The sequence below is a fragment of the Melanotaenia boesemani genome, chromosome 7 (assembly GCF_017639745.1).
Source record: "Melanotaenia boesemani isolate fMelBoe1 chromosome 7, fMelBoe1.pri, whole genome shotgun sequence".
NCBI classification, from domain to species: Eukaryota; Metazoa; Chordata; class Actinopteri; order Atheriniformes; family Melanotaeniidae; genus Melanotaenia; species Melanotaenia boesemani.
The window spans coordinates 9,491,896-9,511,140 of NC_055688.1; the positions used below are offsets into that span (position 1 = coordinate 9,491,896).

The 19,245-nt window shown below is 39.1% G+C and overlaps 2 protein-coding genes and 1 long non-coding RNA gene across 3 annotated transcripts in view; 2 read left to right on the forward strand and 1 right to left on the reverse strand.

Annotated features, from left to right (window-relative positions):
- The first annotated feature begins 2,290 nt into the window (after nt 1-2,290).
- Nucleotides 2,291-3,437, forward strand: LOC121642906. The gene is made up of 3 exons (XR_006011009.1): nt 2,291-2,340; nt 3,067-3,171; nt 3,337-3,437. It is a non-coding gene; the product is annotated as an uncharacterized LOC121642906 (long non-coding RNA).
- A 1,210-nt stretch (nt 3,438-4,647) lies between these two features.
- atox1 (antioxidant 1 copper chaperone) lies at nt 4,648-8,641 on the reverse strand. The gene is made up of 4 exons (XM_041989969.1): nt 8,484-8,641; nt 7,973-8,048; nt 6,614-6,762; nt 4,648-5,504 (listed from the first exon to the last, which is right to left on the reverse strand). The coding sequence occupies exons 1-3, from the start codon at nt 8,487-8,489 to the stop codon at nt 6,638-6,640; spliced, it is 207 nt and encodes a 68-aa protein (XP_041845903.1). The 5' UTR covers nt 8,490-8,641; the 3' UTR covers nt 4,648-5,504; nt 6,614-6,637.
- Nucleotides 8,642-9,725: 1,084 nt separating this feature from the next.
- Nucleotides 9,726-19,245, forward strand: part of slc36a1 (solute carrier family 36 member 1) — a 64,985-nt gene continuing 55,465 nt past the window's right edge. Inside the window, exons 1-5 of the mRNA XM_041989960.1 lie at nt 9,726-9,926; nt 12,982-13,119; nt 14,520-14,634; nt 14,731-14,821; nt 18,813-18,901. Of these exons, the coding sequence (XP_041845894.1) occupies nt 13,083-13,119; nt 14,520-14,634; nt 14,731-14,821; nt 18,813-18,901 (332 nt within the window). The 5' untranslated portion in view covers nt 9,726-9,926; nt 12,982-13,082. The remainder of the gene's footprint in view (nt 9,927-12,981; nt 13,120-14,519; nt 14,635-14,730; nt 14,822-18,812; nt 18,902-19,245) is intronic.

The following is a 19,245-nucleotide window of genomic DNA, read 5'->3' on the forward strand; positions in this document are numbered from 1 at the left end:
AAGCTGCGGAGTAGAAAACACAAAACAGTCCCCAGTTTATCCCTGCCAAAGCTAAATAAAACTCACTAATATGTCTGTTCTAGATTTGGGCTCAAATAATTTTTACTTTATTAATTCTAACTGAGTAATTAAGATCTGCATTTTACCCATCTATAGGTTTACTAGAGCGTAGTGGGCTGCCATGTTTCAGCACATAGGGAGCATTTGGGGGGTTATGGGCCTTGTTTATAGGATCACAATGTTTGACTTTATTTTTGGCACACCAGGGACTTAAAACCAGGTTTTCCAGACCCAAACCCACCTCAGTAACTACCAGGCTAAATTATGCTGTAAATGTAATCCTAAAGATTCATAATGCAAGTTTGACCACATAGTTTAATCATCCGTGGAACCATGTTAAATCATATTTCCTTTTTACATGAAATTATTAACATGCTGTTGTTAAAGTATACAATATCACTTGATTATCTCTCCTTGGGATATTATGGTGACGGCTGCTGATTTGAAGGGCCCAGGGCCCCAGACTTCCCAAACTCTAGAATAGTCTCTGGATATGGGTCAATTTCATGTTGTGTCTTTGCCACCTACAGGGCATTACACAGTACTGGTTGAAACATTATTGCTGGTTTGTGTGCTGTTGCATAAATATTTTCATCGTTAGACTAAAACACACCAAAGAGTAGAATGACACTGCATTTCGTCATAAATGTTTTCACAGCATTGCTTTACAACTTTTGGAGTATAGACATTCAAAACCTTGACCGTCGAGCACCTCTAGCTCCTGCCCCAGAAGAGAATTTAAAAACTATCACTGAACAGAGACAGTGTCTGTGTGTGTGGGAAGGTAATATGAGGAACCCTGTTACAACCTTGTTATCTGTGGAGTTTGTGCTCCAGACAATGAGTGGCTGTGTTCACCTCAGTGGTTGGCTTAGACTGAGGCCAGCATGGTCTTCTTCACCCTCCGTAATGTCTGCAAAAAAGCTTCACTATGCTTCTAAACTGGCTGGGAAGCATACGTTGTCCAAGATAAATTGTTTGTGGACAGTTCATGATCTATGAAAATCACACGTCTACGTTTGGATAAATTATACTTCTAGACTGTCTAAGCTAAACTCAAAGGCTACTATCATTTCTAATATTGATTAGCTTTGCAGTTTCTGCTGTCTAATAATGGCTAAATATGGTTGTATTTCAATTATGTGAGTTTTAAAACTCGGGTCTTGGGATGCTAAGAATGATAAATTAAATACAAAATATTTTTAGTGTTTCTAATACTGAACACATCCATTTTAAAAGGGCAGAAAATAAAGTTTTCACACATCCTATCATGCAAATTTCAGACCGCTGCAACAAAAACTCTCAAAACTTGTGATGTTATGCCTAACATATTCATGACATCATTGTGTAGCATTTGGTCTCGTCCTTTAGTGTAAACCTATACTTAACAAGAAGAGGAACGATGCTGTCCTACTCCGGGGTGTGTTCTACTTTGGTGCAAATAAAGGCTCTAAAAACATAAAATGACTCTAATTTCCAGGCTCTGAAATCATTACATACTTAAAAAGATGGCTGAGAGCATTAATGTATGAACTGTCCCACAACAGATCTGAGTTCAAACCCTATCTGACCAACACAAGTTAGGTGTTAAGCTACTTATTTTCTCCTCCGCTTATCCGGGGTCAGGTCACGGGGGCAGCTGCCTAAGCCGGGAGACCAGACTTCCCTCTCTCCAGCTTCTCCTTCAGCTTATCCGGGGTTGGGGGGGATCCCAAGGCTTTCCCAGGCCAGTCATGGGTCTTCCCCAGGATCTCGGCTTGGTGGGATGTGTGCAGAACACCACACCAGGGGGGTGTCTAGGAGGAATCCTAACCAGATGCCTATGAGGCCAGATCAGTCTCAATAAGAATGAACTCACGCCAGGTGTTTCACAAATGCACACGCTCTGGTTTGTATTCGTATTTCAGAATCGGAAATGCACACAATCTGTTTCACAAATGCACACGCTGTGGTTCACAAATATAATTTTGAGGCACACTTGTAAGATTATACGAATTGCTGAACGTGCATTTACGAATTCTCTGCGGTGGATTTTGAGACTCCCCTGACGCCGCAGTGTAACGAATGTCACCATTGGTTGACTAATCTGTCAATCAAATTTCCGAGTGTGATTGACAGATTCATCGGTCAATCAGGTGTGTTTGCATTCAGCCAATCATACTGCTACTTACATTTTCTCCACACTTTTAGACCTGTCGCAGAGCTAATACTGCTATTTGAGCATGGTAGTTAAAGTCCAACTAGCGGGCAGACATGGAGGAGACGCAACAATCACAACCTGTAAGTAACACATTTATCTTACATTCCCTCGTTGTAGATCATGTAATGTTATCGAATTAACTGATTGACTGATGAATCTGTCAATCACACTCGGAAATTTGATTGACAGATTAGTCAACCAATGGTGAGATTCGTTACACTGCGGCGTCAGGGGAGTCTCAAAATCCACCGCAGAGAATTCGTAAATGCACGTTCAGCAATTCGTATAATCTTACAAGTGTGCCTCAAAATTATATTTGTGAACCAGAGCGTGTGCATTTGTGAAACAGATTGTGTGCATTTCCGATTCTGAAATACGAATGCAAACCAGAGCGTGTGCATTTCCGATTCTGAAATACGAATACAAACCAGAGCGTGTGCATTTGTGAAACACCTGGCGTGAGTTCATTCTTATTGAGACTGATCTGGCCTCATAGATGCCTGAGCCATCTCATCTTCATCGCAATGGATGAGGCGATGATGTAGATAAATTCATGTAACTGTCATTTAAAAAAAATTTGTGATAACTTTTTCACACAAGTTTCCTAGAGCAAATGTTTTGCTTGTGGAATCATAATGGACAAAAATCTGCTGTTGGTCTTAGTCTTGATTGGAAAAGGTGCAAAAAGAATTGCGAAGTTAGTCAGGTAAATGTGAAAATCTATTGTGAGGGTTCATGTTTTTAAAGTAAATGCAGCCCATCACGTTCCTCTGGCTGCTTTGTGATATTCTCCTCTCCAACCCCAGCAGCTCTCCATCACAGCACTCCGACTACCTGTTGGTGATAAGAAACTGAACTGTTGCAGGACTTTGGCTGGACCAATGTCTGCTGCACCACCATATGCTTTACCGGTGAGGAGAGATGAATCTGCCTGCAATAAGGAGGCTTTAATATCTTTCAATCTGTTATTCTTTGACTTAATACATACATGAAAACAGTCACACACTCAGGAAATACTTTCACCATATGTTGCTCATTGTAACCTGGCCGAGAAACTCAAAACACCTGTTTTTCAGGGCGAGCCCTGGTGCGATGGACTTCAGCCGAATCTGAGCTAAAAAAGGAGGCATAACTGGAGAAAACCAGGCAGGATGATACCAGTCTGGATACTTCAAACACTGAACGTAGGAAGCTTCCCTTTGTTCCCAAATGGTCCACATATCCAAACATGTGTTGCCTCCTGACAAAATTAACAGTAGAAATTTCTGATTCTTTTTTTTTTTCATCTAATCTATTGTGTTTCTTGGAATAATGAGGATAAAATGATGTACTTTTCTACTGAAAGTGAAAGATCTTGATCAAACAGCCCCTCCTAGTGGTTAAAGTGTTTAAATAAAATTAAATCGGCACATTTTCACCTTGCAGGGGGAAGGTCATGCCGATATTCACATGCAGTTCATCAGCACATAGTGACAGCTAACTGTTTAGTTACAAGACTACACATAGACTGATATTTGGTTACAACACAGTCTTTTACACCAGAATGGTTTCTAGACAGTATCAGACATGTATTTTCTTTTCTTTCTAAGCAGTGAAGAGCACAAAGTGTTTTTGTGTAGACTGTAGGGGCCAGAGAGCATCGCTGTGGTGACATTTCTACATCAGTGGCGTAGTTTGAAGGATATTTGTTACAGCTTTTACCTGTGGATTTCTGCATTTGTTTCTATATTAATTTACTGTTTGTAAGACAAGCATTCCTGAAATTTCTCTGAATATGTAGTAGACACTGGTTACATTGGCTCAACCATAATTTCTTCACACGCTACCCGGAGTCTGGGGAGGATTCATTCCTCCATCAGACCTGTTGCCACTGACTTTCAGTCCAGTTTCTGCATCACCTGGCATACCTCAACCTCTTCTCCCTGCTTCCTTTCTTTTAAAAGGCCTTCTTCACAGCCACCATGAAGACCATTTCTAATGAGGCTTCAGCCAGTAGATGGATCAGCTGAAGGTTGATGCACGTGTCCTGTATCGCTGTGGATATGCTGGTTTAAGAAGGACAAAATGATAAAACCCTAATTAAACTGGATTAAGGGGCTATTTCTCTTCTGCAACGCTTGCATCAAATCCAAAGAACTTCTGCTGAGGTTAAATCATTTTAGTGAAAATACTGAAGAGGAAATGTAATTAAATGTTTTAATTGCAAGTGGGACAAAACATTTTTTATTAGGATTACTTATAAATGCTAATATCTAAATTTGTAAAATGATCTTCCAGTTTTCCTACTGCCACATTCTGTGGTCCATCAGAAGGGCAACATACCGTTAAATAACAGTCAAATATTTGTACTGAATGAGGCCAAACAAAGCAGCAATAAAAGGCTAAAGTGTGAGGCAGAATTGATTTTATTTCCTGTGTGCAGACAACATACCAATACTGATGGTTAATCTGACAAACCCTGGAAAATGTGGTCATCTTTTTACCTCAAAAATAACCAAAATAGAATGTAACACAACAATAAAAACATGATTATCCATTAGAAAATCTGAATAAACACCATAAGAGTGACATGTAGCATTTTGTAGTGTAAACCATAATGAAGAGAAGTCCAGCAGATGGTCCCCTTAGAGCAGATCTACACACTCACTTTGCTCAATAACAGTGAGTCAAGGTTCAGACACATCCAGTAGTTTTCCTGTGTTTAAGAAGAATCCTGGGAATGTGCTTAAATTGAGCTAAAGGAATTTTAACAGGCTTTCTTTTAACTTTAAGGTATTTTACCCCCAAATCAGTAACAAGCATCTTTTTATCCACTTCCAACCTCGAGCCGCTTGTCCTGTGGGTTCTGATTCAGCTTCAGTTCATATTTAAGAACATAAAGCAACCAAACCTGCCTCATCCCCCACCTGTTACGTATCCAAGACATCAGATTAAAACCTGAAGTCTTCTCTCCGATTAAACAAGTATGGAAATCACCAGCGTGGACAGATCATCATTAGAACATGAAGGTGGAGAAATTTAAAAGGCCAGCCAAGTATTTAGGAGGAAGATGTGGTATTTTGTGTGTGTGTGTGTTTTATGGAAAACAATCATGATTGTTTTTCATGATTAAAGATCTGCATCCAAGGGGTGTTTTTTTGTGTGTTTGAGCTGGATGAGACTGGCACCGACAGGGACTCCTTAGGGAAGGTGATTAACTCGAGTTCAGGAACAAATCTTCATTTCTACCAGCAGCAAGGACTTCCTAAAAGAAAACACAATCATACACACAATTATGGAAAATGCCAGCAAGGTGATTTCATTTTGTGAGCAGATCGGTAAGTACAGACCTACAGGCCTAAACACATCCTAAAAGCTGGGGCAGAAAAGCTTTTGCCTCTTTGTAATGTTGCTAGTAAACACGTAAACAACCTCTGGGCACTGAGAATACCAAGACGTTGAGTTTTTTAAGAGTTGTAGTTGTTAATTTCTCCCATTTGTTTTTAAGGTGTGACAGTCTGGTGTTGCACGGATACAACCCCATCCCATCACAGAACCTGGTTTTTAGCCTTTTTACCAATCAGTATGGATTCCCTTTTTGGCTTTTTGCTCTATTTCTTCCTATAAACATCTGGAATACTGATTAATTAGACCACAGTCCACATGTGTACTGTGTGATGGTCCATCTCAGATGCCTCCGAGTCGAGAAACCTTAATGCCACCTCTAAACAAGGTGAAAATGCAACTTCTTTTTTGCACATTAAACTTTAAAACAGCAACACTCTTGTTCATGTGGTTCTGTCGGCTGTGGATGAATAACAGTTCTTGATGTATTGCTGCCTGCAGGATCGGAGATCATGGTGTCCAGTTCAGAGGGAGAAATATGCACATCCTTCCCAACACTTCTTTGAGGATCATTACTTGTAAACTGTTCAATGATTTTCTCATGTATCTGCATTAAAACAACAGTCCTCTGCCCATCTTTGCTTCTCAAAGGCGCTCATGGACACTTCTTTTGTGCCAAATTATGATTATAATCACCTGTTGAATTCACCTCTTTACAATAGCATCATATTTTCTCCCAGATTTCCCTCATCCCAACCTTTTTTTTTTTTTTTTTTTTGGAATGTGTATCTAAAATGAATATTTATTATAAATAACATAAATATCTTAGGCTTATACTAATGTCAAAGAAATAAACTTCCAACTTTTTCTGACTTGAGTTGTATCAAACTCACTGCCCCTAATTTTACCGTTCCCAGTTTCTAAAAGTCAAAGTCGATAAAAGTAATAAACCACAGGATCATAAACGGGAAATTATGAGTTCAACTAGCAAGAAAAAGGACTTTAACACTTCTAACAGAAGCATGTCACCTGTTGTGCATGGAGCTGATTCATTCACTTGGTTCCATTGTATTTGACCTCTTTTCCACACTTTTTTAGCGTCTCCATGAGGACATCCACATCTTTGTCTGACTCGATCCAAACCAGTTTCTTTGGCAGGTCGATCTCAAACTTTACATCTGAGAGCAGAGAAAAAACAGAGGTCCATGGTTTGAGTCCAGAAATCAGCCACACTGTCAGACATGCCAGCGTCTTGAATGACTACACCTGGACAGTTTAAAAACAATCAGTTCTTTGTTTCTGGATCTATTTAGACAAATCGTCTTCCCTTTGTAATATGGGATCTAATTGTTAAAGAGGATCTAAAAATAATGTTTTTAAGGCTACTTTTCCTAATTATAAATATCTTGTAATGTTACAGTCCAGAGTGTGGGACTGGGTAGAGACAGAAAAATAAAAATAAAACTTGGCTACTGAACATTTAAATGATTAACCAAATTAAAAGCAAGGACAGAAAGCACAACAGTGTCAGGTGACTCGCAGACTGACTCGACACCTAGAGCTAAGAAGTCACGAGTTGCGAGCCGCTTTATGATCATTTAAAATCCTCTTCTGCTTCGACTGGACACTCTGAGGCAAGACAAAAGACCCATTAATGAAAGAAATCTTCCAGTGTGAATAATGTACGCTGTCTATGACACTTTTCTTTAGAAATACGCTCAAATTTTGTATAATCAGAATATTCTAAAAAGATTTCTAAAAAATTTTTAAACAGACATCTGAGCGCCTTACTTGTGCTTAGATATGAACTCACATGGCTGAATTAACCAAAGAATGATGGCTAAAGCATCAGATTGATAGGCTGTGTCTAGTTTTAATTAGAAGAGTCCCAAGTTAATGTTGCATCTGTCATTTATTTTTGCTGACAAGATAAGGAAAATATTCACCTGTGCTTATTAGTGTGGCTCTAATACAATATATAATATATATACAATATATATATAACCCAAACTTGACAATAATTAAAACAGTTTCATCATCTAGTATCACAAAATATTTTAAATGCTACAAATTAATTACTTAAGCTCTTCCAAATGTCTGTTTCAACCATTCATAATTTTGAAGTTTCTAGGTTATAAAACTATGGAGCTGCTTTCAGGACGTGGGGATAGCAGAAACCTAAATCAGGAAGGTCTGCATGTACTGGTGTGGAAGCGGCCAGTAAAAATCTTCATGCAAGACATCTTACAAGCTTTGAGCTGAACTAGGACCATCTGTAGTGGTTTCAACTTGTGCCACTTCTAACCCAGACTTTAATCTGGAACAGGACAGAAGTGGCTGGTGTCGGTGTGTTAAATAAGAAGACACGATGAAGATGTGTCAGCTCACCTCCCAGCTTGTTGAGAACTCTGGTGACAGCTCCTGAGCATCCCTCACACGTCATGGCCACCTCAAACTCGTGCTTCTGTTAGAGACAGATGCCATTTGTTTGACTATAATTCAAAATCTAAAATCTAATTCCTCATCAGTGGCGTTTAACTATTTTCAGAGCATGTAGGTGCAGCTTAAAGTGAGATCAGTCTTGATTAGGACGTTGGGAAGTGATACAGGATTGTATTCCACCATTGATCCTACATATTCATCAACTGAACTGAGCTAGCCACATCGGCTAACTTCACGAGCTGCTGGATTTACACTCCTTAATCAAATCAACTGACCAAATAAAATTGCTGACCAAAGTGGCATATTCTTATCCTGTGGCATCAGTGACTCTAAAATAAGCAAGTCAGAATGACTTTAAAATCTAGCTTCCATGCTACAGTGAAAGTAAAAGTAGCTACGCAATAAAGATAAATCTTATAACAAATAAAAGAAAAAAAAAAACATTGAAACAACTTACGGTCATGTTTGCACTAACGTGTCGCAACCTGGTGATCGGAGCAGCTGTGCACTTTTGAGGACTTTGAATGTTATGCAAGTTCTACAAAATGCCTCCTGAAAATCAAGCTACCTGCCTAGTTAATGCTAGCCGACCGCTGCTAAGCTACAATCATTAGAGACACAACAGGACTTCCGGTTTTCAGAGTAAAACCCAATCCCTCTGTGCGCATATAAACCTATTTTATGCCCCAAAGTTGTTTAAATGTGTAAAATATAAAATTCTATTAATACATAAATTAGAAAAAATATAATAATAAAACTGATGACATACATAAGAAAAAAGTAAACCGTGCTACGTTCCGCTTTCTTGAGTTAACATTACATTGGCCAAATTTTACATCCATAAGTGCAAAGTTATCAAAACAAAACCATGCATCTCTTTCATAAAAGAAGTAAAGCTTTATATTTGTACTTTATCTTCCTCCAACAATAGAAAAGAAGAAGAAGAACAAAAAAACATTGTCTCCATGCTCCAAATTCAGTGTCTTTTTATAATTTGTATGCTCAACGATTTAGTTGTGTCGTTCTGTGCACATTGTTCTCAATCGTCTATAATGTGAATTCATTATAATAGACATGTATACAAAATAAACAAATAAAAAGTATATTTTAGTAATTATTAGTTTAATGAAGACACGAGATAGAAGCAAAAGGGCAAACATTTATTTATTTATTCTGTTTCTTGTAGTGTAATCCCTGAAAAAGGTCTCGAAATTGGTTTCTTTGATTTGAATTATTTCAATCCTCTAAAGACGACTTGAAAAGTACTCGCGGTTCATTGACCGTCCCGGTGAGCAAACCAAGTGCTTCCAATTCCTTTTTTCTCCCTTCTTTTGCCCCTCAAAATGAAAGCCTCGCCAACAGTGACATCGAGTGCTTTTCTAAGAACTTGACAATTTAAAGAACACGTCTTTCTTTCAGCACACTTCATTACTATAAAATGCAATAAAACAAAATGGTTGATGTTTATTACGTTTTTAAAATATATATTTTCCATATTTTTTATGAGCTGTGCTTCCGTTTCCTGAACAAGTTTTCTTTCTTTAAATTATTTATTTATTTTACATATTAATGTGATACAGCTGGGTCTTAAAAAATGCATTTAAGTCTGTAACTGTTTTAACATGCTAAGGTTTAATCTGTCTCCATGACAACAGAACGTCGAACGGCACGACCACGTCCCCGGCACGGTCACGTGACCACACCGCTGGGCCGTGACACCGCTGAGAGCAGCAGAGCGGAGTCTTGTTTTGCTCTCAATCTGTGCCGCGCCGCCGCGCTGTATTCAACTTGATATGACAGCGATACGAAAATAAGAGGTCTGCGGCGAGGTCAGCCAGAAAGCCAGCCTCTGACAAAAGGACAGGACAGCAGAGGACGTTGACCACACGGTATTTCCAAGGTAGGCTTGCGCTTTTGTTATGGGCCGAGCTCGTTGGGTGTTTATGAACACAAAGATGGCATCGGAACCTGCTGCTGCTAACGTTGGCTAACCCAGTTTTACGGCACATAACCTTAGCTTCGATGGCTTTAACAACTTAGTCATGCCCATTTTAGATATTTCTCTGTCTTCCTCTTAACATGCTTATTAGGATATCTAATCTAAAGCTGGCAGTTTTTAGCTCAGGACACGCGCCCCTCTTTGCGGCTTCCTCTGAGACTTCACAGCTCTGTTTTAGCAGCTTAATTTTTAGACCAATAACATCAGTCACAGGCAGGGAAATTGCGTGGTTTGTTGCTCAAAAACACCAGTGATAGTTGTCTGTTTCATGTCATTTGAGACGACCGAGACATTGGCACGTCTCCTGGCCAAAGATTACCGGTTGTTTTTATTAATGCGATTACCGCGTTGATCTGATCGGTCTGTAGTGTGTGTGTGTGTGTGTGTGTGTGTGTGTGTGTGTGTGTGTGTGTGTGTGCGTCTGATGCTGTCATGAAAGGTCGACAGGTCTCATTGAAACATACGTTAATAAAATAACAAAACCAACACGTAGTTTACAGTTAATTTACTCTGACCGCGCCCTGGTTTAACAGGCACTTTGCTGATCATCAGCAAACATCAGAGGCTGTATCCTCCTTTATATATTGACGTTTACATATTTTAATGTAAAGGTGAGTGTTTACACTAAAGAGTAAATGAAACCCCTTTGGCTGCTAAGGATCAAACCGAAAGTATAGACTATTGTCTGAAGTGTCTCTTTTGATCTGTGGCATTTGACAAGCAAATAAGCCACAGGAAATAACTCACATGACTTGTAAATAACTATTGTACTTGTCGGGCAAAATGCAGGTAATATGCAGGTTTCAGCCTCTCAAATGTCATAATAGTTGTATTTTTATCTTACAAGTTGATGGCAAATTAGTAGATCATAAGAAAAGAGGTGTAACTCCTTTTTAATGTCTCTAAAATTTTATTTGTGGGCTTTTTCACTTTTCTGCATATATGCTGGGAATAGATTTTTTTTACTGTATTGAATATGTATGTCAATGTTAGGAAGATGCTTTTGAATTTCTGATAGCAGGAAGTGCACACTGATAAGGTTCAGTCCTGCCATGACACGTCCAGAAAATAGCTGAGTGGCTCATAATTTTGACACTTGGGCTGACTCACAGGAACGCTGTTGTTTTTGTGCCAGCCACAGATCATCCAAGCTCTCAGGAGAAATCAAGTTTCACTCCTTTTTGAGACACGAGAATCAGGGTAGTTTTCCGTCAGATGACCTCATTTCGTTTTACATGTCAAAGAAGAAATAGTTGAGAGAGTTGAGGTAGGCATCTTTAAAACAGAGCATGTTTGCAGGGGGTCTTGTTTAGTTAGAAGTCTATGTTGTAATCGCTCTTGATCTCATTAGCTGATAGTGGTGCTGTAACCGGGAAACACTCAGGTTTGGTTCCTTAAAGCGACTTTGTTGTCCCAACTTCTTTATTGTCACATCGCCATTGCAGTAAATTGGCAGGTGGAAGAAAAATACCTCAAATAAATGTGTGAGAACACAGCAGATTATAAACAACTACCAGCCATTAGGCTGCTCTTACATAACACTGTGGCTTAGTGGCCTGCGGAGCCTTCCTGAAAGACCATCTGACATCGGCTGCAGGAAAAGAAAGAGCAGAATGTGCACTAAAGGATCTTTAGCTAAGCGTTTTTCAGTGTTGCATTTTTGTTTGCTTAAGCAGTATTGCTTTTCTCCCAACCGCAGCCTGATTATAATGGATCAGAGGGAGCTTACGATGATAATCATTGCTAGTTAAGATAAGGATTCCTTGAACTGGCGTTAAGCCATTTGTGAAGTTTCACACCTCCAAGAAAAGATAGAAGTTAGTTTTCACAAATTTGGTAAAGTGGTATTAGAATGAAGCTGAGTGAACGTTTGACTTTGATGCAGTAAATGATGATTACTAAAGGAAATGTGCTGTTTTTTTTATTATTATTTCAGCATTTTATCTGTAAAATGATGAGAAATGCTGAGAAATGACTTCATGATCTCCAGAAGTCAGTAAATTTCTTCCAATGTGGTTTGAGCTGTTTTGCTGACTAGGTGTTTGTACACTTAGCTTGTGATCTCAAATTAGCTGAAACAAACAAATTGTATAATACCTTTCATTTTCTGAACCGCTTAGTCCATTAAGGGTCGTGGGTAAGCTGGAGCCTATCCCAGCATTAACAGGTGAGAGGCAGGGTACACCCTGGACAGGTGACCTGTTTCATTTCATACCAATGCAAAGAAATTGTGTGAGCACAACCTGGTAAAACATCCTGACTTTTTTTCTACTTTATGCTGCACATTAGGAGCAAACTTTAGTCCAGATTGAAGGTGCTGATGCTCAGAAGGGTTTGAGGTGTCATTTGAAGTTCAAGCAGCTTTAATCTCCATTATATGGAACATGCTGTGCCCCATCAATCAGCTGTAGTTCAATAGTTTTTCTTCTCTTTTAAGATCCTGACACCCTAAAAGTTCGTATTCAGTCAGTCAGCATGCTTTCATAAAGACATTTGAACTCATAACAAGTTCATCACCTGTTTACGAAGTCACTGATAAGTAGGCTGAGGCTGGTCTCATTGTCCTGGAACAGACTCACAGTGAGACGTGAATGATTTGAGAAGGCTCTGTACCTCGTCTGCTTATCACAGAGTTGTGAACTTTTAGTTAAAAAGTCAAGAATGAAGCACATGATGTCAATACTCAAGTTCAGTTTACATCATGAGTGATGTGGTTCAGATCAGTAAATCGTTTCACTAAACTCAACATTTTAGCCTCTCAGCAGATACTACACAAGTACAAAGCATTTATCTTTTTTTTCTTTTGTTATAAGATGGTTAATTGTTATTATTTCCATGTTTTCCAGTGAGGATGATGAATTTTATACTTTCATGTCTGGTTACAGTCGTACAATTCGTGGTCTCATTTGCCTCCTGACGCCACATCTCACATGGACCTGCTTTTGTCTTTTCCCAGTTAGAAGCTGTCAATGCCGGACTCCTTGACTTCCCTGCATCAGGATCTGTAAGGCTGGGAGAGGCGACGCCCAGCCACCCACCAAAACCACCCGATCCGCCATGATGACATCCAGCGACGTGGACGTCAGAGCTGATGGTATGAAGATCAGGGGGGGGTGTTTTTGTTGATGTGGACATGAGGTGTGGATACAGGTCAAAATGAACTTGGTACATAGTCACAGAAGGATTACATGTAATCCTACTTGGCAGGTAGACACTGAATCATCAAAGCAGCTTTCATTTCATTTGCATATCGCTTCGACGACCCAGTGAGTGTCTTCCCTGGCAGGAGGTCACAGCAGTGAATGAAACAATCATCACTTTCAAATGAAATTATCTGTGATTTTAGCAGGTTTTAGTTTTATATTGCAGAACTGCTCTTGTTTTTCTTTTTAAATGATGCATTTCAATTATAAACCATCTCTTTAGAGGCATAATGAAGTATAAATACACTAAATGATCTTTAAACCTTAATGTCAATATTTATTTTGTAATATTTGTGTGTATCAGGGTCACAGTTTTGTAGCACATCTTATTACCTTTGAAAATGTCCCTCAGTTTAATTTTGTTTTCACACTCTGCCTGTACATTTGTCTTGATGATGTTAGTTCAAGTACCCGGTTATTAGTCAGAGATTAGTTAACATGTTAGCGTATACTTTTTGTCAACATGACAAACAGTTAAAGCAAATAATTTCAGTGAACTCTTTATTGCTTTCAGCTGCTTTACAGAAAAGAATCATCTCTATTAAATTGAAGTCTGGTGACTTTGGGAGTCATGAGATTTTTCTTTTCCTTTTTTTGTTTTTATGGGCCCAGTGCACAGTAGATATCAAACAAATGAGCCAATAAAGCTCAGCTCAGTTCAAACCAGCATCAGTGTCTGTGGTTGTTTATCAGCCTAAAAACCTTCACAGTTCAGGAGATAACAGTGAGCATTTAGCAGCTAAAGAACCACATATTTTTATCTTATTCTGTATTCTATTTGATTATTTTATACATTTATTTTCTGTATTTGGAAAATTTTCTATTTTCAAATAATAATAATAATTAAAAAACAAAGAAACATTTTGCTCAGGCAGAAATTGGTGCTTATTTGCATTTTCATCAGATATGCAGCAACATTAAAATCAGCATCCATCCACCTGATGAACACATCTTTTCTTTGGACTTGTTTTCCGCAGCTTGATAAGTGATGATTTTTAATGTTGCTCCATGTCAGCTGAAAATGTAAACAGGCATCTGTTTGCTTCATATGTATGATGTTGATTTTTCTTTCCCGCTAGTCTGTTATTGGAGGAAAAAGAACCGAAGCTGGGCTAAATCAGAGAGCTGCACTGTAAAATGTCTGCGTCAAGTTTTACCAGGTTATAGATCAACTCTGCTTCAGTTTAGCTGAGCTACACTGAGCTGTGTGTGTTGGTTTTACACCGCGTCAAACATACGTGTTATCATGCAGAAAAGGTCTTTCTTTTCATTACATTCCTCCTTGTTTCAGGTTCTTTGTTCTCTGACCAAAATCCATCAGAAATGGACGCTCTGTGTCCGTCTCCTCCGGGACCATCCCGACCCCAGCGAAACTACGAGAGGATTGGAGAAAGGACAGGAACCTCGTGAGTCTCATAAAACCTATTGAAGTGTTTGTGAAGATGTTAGACTGTAAAATAAAGAGGTTTGTTAATCGTGCAGTTCTTTGTTGTCTCGTCCAGGTTTTGCCAGACTCTGATCCACCTGTTGAAAGGGAACATCGGAACCGGCCTGCTGGGGCTGCCGTTGGCTGTTAAGAATGCAGGGCTGGTGGTAAGCATCAGGAGTAGGGCTGCAAAATCCGGGAATTTTCAAAGTTGGAAACTTTCAATGGGAATTAACGGGAATATTTGGGGATTAAGCAGAAATGTGCTAAATTTAAGGTTTTTTTCACTTAACAGAGAACTTTAATATAGTTGAGGAAAAAAAATTGTTGCATAATCTTGGCTAAAGCAACCAGATTTATAGCAAGCACACACACAGATCTATGCTATTCAGGTGAAGTTCTGGGCAGGCTGGCAAAGTACTGAACCGATGGAATCTGGCAGTCATGCTAGCACATATCTGCAGCCACCTGGTGGAAGGGACTTTGTGGATCTGAGGCCCTTGCACCTGTAGCCTCCATCCTCTAAATCCCACCATCATTAGCTGCCTCAGAGTGCAACTGGTCACTGTTCGGTAACACACACACATAGGTTTGCAAACGGCTCACAAATGTGAGAGTGGAAAAACTGGTGGCCATTTGGGTAAACCTAAGGCTCTTTGAGCCTGACACAGAGCCATCCTCTACAAGGCTGAACGCTGTGGACTGTGACACTGAGTCGGATGTTGAAGAGGTGAACATGGAGGATGTTGATGGGGCCCAGGAAGAGGGTATTAACTGAAAGGGTTTGGCAAAAATATAGAACATGCAGAAACCAGGCTCACATTTTGATTGGGACTTTTTGGGGTCATTTTATCTTTTGATTTTGGGGGGAGGGGGAGCAATACTTTACTCAACAATCATGTTTTTGTTGTTTAGTAAAAGAACTGATTGCTCAGTACAAGAACTAAAGTTTCACAGTTCTGCTCTGAAGTAAATCTGTTGAAATGCCACGTTTGTAATTGTTTTAATTTGCTTGAATTTCTACTTATGACAAAACAAAATCTTGATATTTCTGTTTGATTTGTTGAAATTATCCCCAAATTCCAGTTAATTCCCATGAATTCCCAATAATTCCTATAATTCCTGTGGAAAGTTTCCAATTTGGAATATTTCCAAAATTCCCAAGCTTAACTTCCCATAGAAAGTTTCTGGAAATTTACCAGAAATTTTCCTCCCCTTGGCAACCCTAATCAGGAAACTTTATCATCCTGTCCTCTCAGGTCACATGACATGTCTGGATTCACACAATTAGATTCTGCCCCCGTTCCCATCAGACTTTTCCAACAGAACACAGACGCTGTAGTAAATTTGATTTGGTGTGTGTGCAGCTGTGAGCAGGGACGAACATTAAGGCCAAGCCGTGACTTCACAGAGCCTCGCAGAGAGCTGCTGCCATGGTGTGAAAATATTTACTTATTGCATTAAAGTGATAGATTGTGGTCCAAATATTGAGACATGCCGATTGCGCAACAGTGACAGAGAAAAGTTGTTTCCACTACGTTCTAAACGTAAGACCATCATGTTCGTTGGTAAGACTAACAACGCTTCCAGCTACAGGCTGAGCTGCTAGTCGGTGTCATTTTCTTCAGTAATTTATTTATTTATTTACAACAAATTTCAGTGTTTTTGTTGTTTGTAAACAGGATCCCCAGAAGCTACGTATAGCTTATAGTTAGTGGTTCACATACAAAATACAAAAAATGCTTTTAATGTGCAAACAATCAATATGCAAAGATTTTCCACCCAAAACCCCATTTACATACTTACAACACGACTGTGGCTTATAACTATTTTAAATAAGTGCTATGTACCGTTTGTACACATCCACCTTTTATACAATATTATACAAAAATTACTGATGTACAAATATCAGAAGAAATGAATCATTCAGTCAGACCAGATGAAATCTGTCCATATGTGGTTTCTTCTTATCATAAAGTAATAAAACATCTTTGCTTAAGATGTTTTATAAATATATTTATAGAGGATAGTTCTTTTATAGAGCTGCCAATCTCATTCCATATAGTAATGATTTCATTCTGGTGTTATGGTCATGAGAAGGAGACGACACCGCAATGAGCTGACAGAGTCTAGAATTTCATTTATAAACTACATCATACGTAACACACGAATTTAGAACTATGTTGCCTTCAGTGAGCTTCAGAAGCTTGAACCTGTAAAAACAGAGGATCAGAGGGAGCGTTACAGTTTGCCCACGCTATAACGCGAATAACTTCCTTCTGTAGCGTCTGCAGTTCTTAGAGAGGTTAGTGTTACACTATGACATTGCATTTATTTCAGAATTGAGACCAGTACAGTTAGGAGAGCTTCAAGTGGAAGAAAGTGCCTTAATTTAAGAAATAGATTAACATATTTTTATAAATTATTTATTAGATACCCAATGTGTTGTTTTAAATTTAAGAGTTAATCTCTTTGTATTCCTAATAATATATATAGACAAAGAAAATTTTATTCATTAACCTTCCAAAAGTATGTTTACATGAATAAAAAAAATGTCAGTTTGAATGAAACCAGACTTTAACATACATGCAAAGTAATTAATGGATGTTAATTTGACTGAAGTTCAGCCCACAATAATCCACCCAGGTAAATTATGTGTTACATTATTCCTACGTGGATTTGTTCAGTCAGACTCAAACTGGCCTTGATATTCTGCACCTTAACAGCAACAGAAGAATCAGGTACACAGCAGAAGAAGAAACCAGGAGCACAGCATGTTTGAAAGGCACAGAGCCGTGAAACTGCTCACTTCACCACTCCGCATGTTTGCCAGTTGTTTCACTCTGTGGTACAAGAGATCAACTGGAAACAGTCCAGTCCTAACAAGCTGAAAAGGGGCACATCATCCAGTTGCTGTGGCGGAGTTGGACATACTTAGCTCAATAAATCGATTCCCCTTTTGTGCTTATATCCTGGAACAAGGACAGCGGTCTGCTTTAATGGAGTTGTCAGGCTACAGCCGTCACTCAGCTTAACCATCCATCCATTGTTCTATACCTGCTTAATCCAATTTAGAGGTTGCATTGGGGCTGGAGCCTATCCAGAGAGGTAGGGTACACCCTGGATGGGTTGCCAGTCCATCTTAGTCAACACAAGTCAAATGATCACAAATGAACCTAACATGCATGTTTTTGGGCTGTGGGAGAACCCACGAATGCACATGATGAGCATGTAAACTAAATACAGAGAGGCCCCAGCCTAAGGTCGTACCAGGTTCCTCCTTGCTGTGAGGTGACGCTGCTAACCACCACTGTGGTGTCTTAAAAAAAAAAAAAAACAGTCATGTCAAGTCATCATCACAGCATCCTCTTCAGCTGTGTGAGTAATATTCTTATCAGTTCATTACACCTGACAGCAGACATGATGCTGAAGCTGTGCGGTGCATGCTGGTCTACGTTCTGTCTTGCTGGACTTTGTCTGGCTTCCTGTCTGAAGTCTGCTGGAAAATTTCTGTTTTATAACAGATTTTTATCTCCGTCCACAGCTGCTGCCATCTGTTTTAATCTACATTCAGTTCAAATTTCATTGAACTTTTTTTATTAATATTTATCCAAAAACAAACAAACAAAAAAAACTCTTTAAAGCAGATGCTCTTGAAACTAAAGGCAGCAGTTCATATCAGCAGTTTTTGAGCAATTATGTGTACAACAATGCACACAGAATAAAATTACACATGCATGTATTTGAAAAATCTAAAAGGCTGTTTAATAATATTTACGAGAGGTCAAAAGAGGGACGGCCATAACATGTGCTGCCACTTCTGCTTGCCTTCGATCACTTACATAGATTCTGTTGGTTTTGCAGTTTTTACCAAGAGTAACAAAAAACATTTTTAAATAATTTATTTTCTAAATTGACCAAAGACTTCAGGGATAAACAGAAGGATTAAGTTTTAGCTCAGTTCAGCTGTATCAACCACATGTAAGTGTTAGACGAATGCATGTATGCAGATAAACCAGCACAGACATTATGGTGACAGGAACAAATCTATTGGAGTCATATGTCAGCTGATTAACGATTTATAACAAGAATGAAGATCTGATGGTTCCTCATCAGACTGACTGACCCCCACACCCCATGTCTGTCTCTTTTTTCCAGGTTGGACCAGTCAGTCTTCTGATTATGGGCGTCATTGCAGTCCATTGCATGAGGCTGCTGGTGACATGCTCCCACCACTTCTGTGCCAAGTGAGTAAAAAATAAAAACAACAGAAAACAAACATTTCACTCCAGATTTTGGCCTCATGAGTTATAGTGAGTAAACGGGAGTTAAAGAACGGACCATTTGTCAGCTCTCTCAATCTGAAAACATCCTCACAAAGCAAAGTCTTTATTTTCCAGTTCAGCTCTTCTCTAAGTGACTGTTTGGTTTGTTTCTACGTCATGAAACTAAATAATTAAACATGCTGACATCCCCTCACCATCGCTCACTCCCAAATGTTCTGTCTGACACTTCAGCTGCCTTGGCTGCAGAGTTGTTAGGGACACTTATTACATCTCTTCAAAAATTGGCTTTCTGGGCTGTTTTAGGC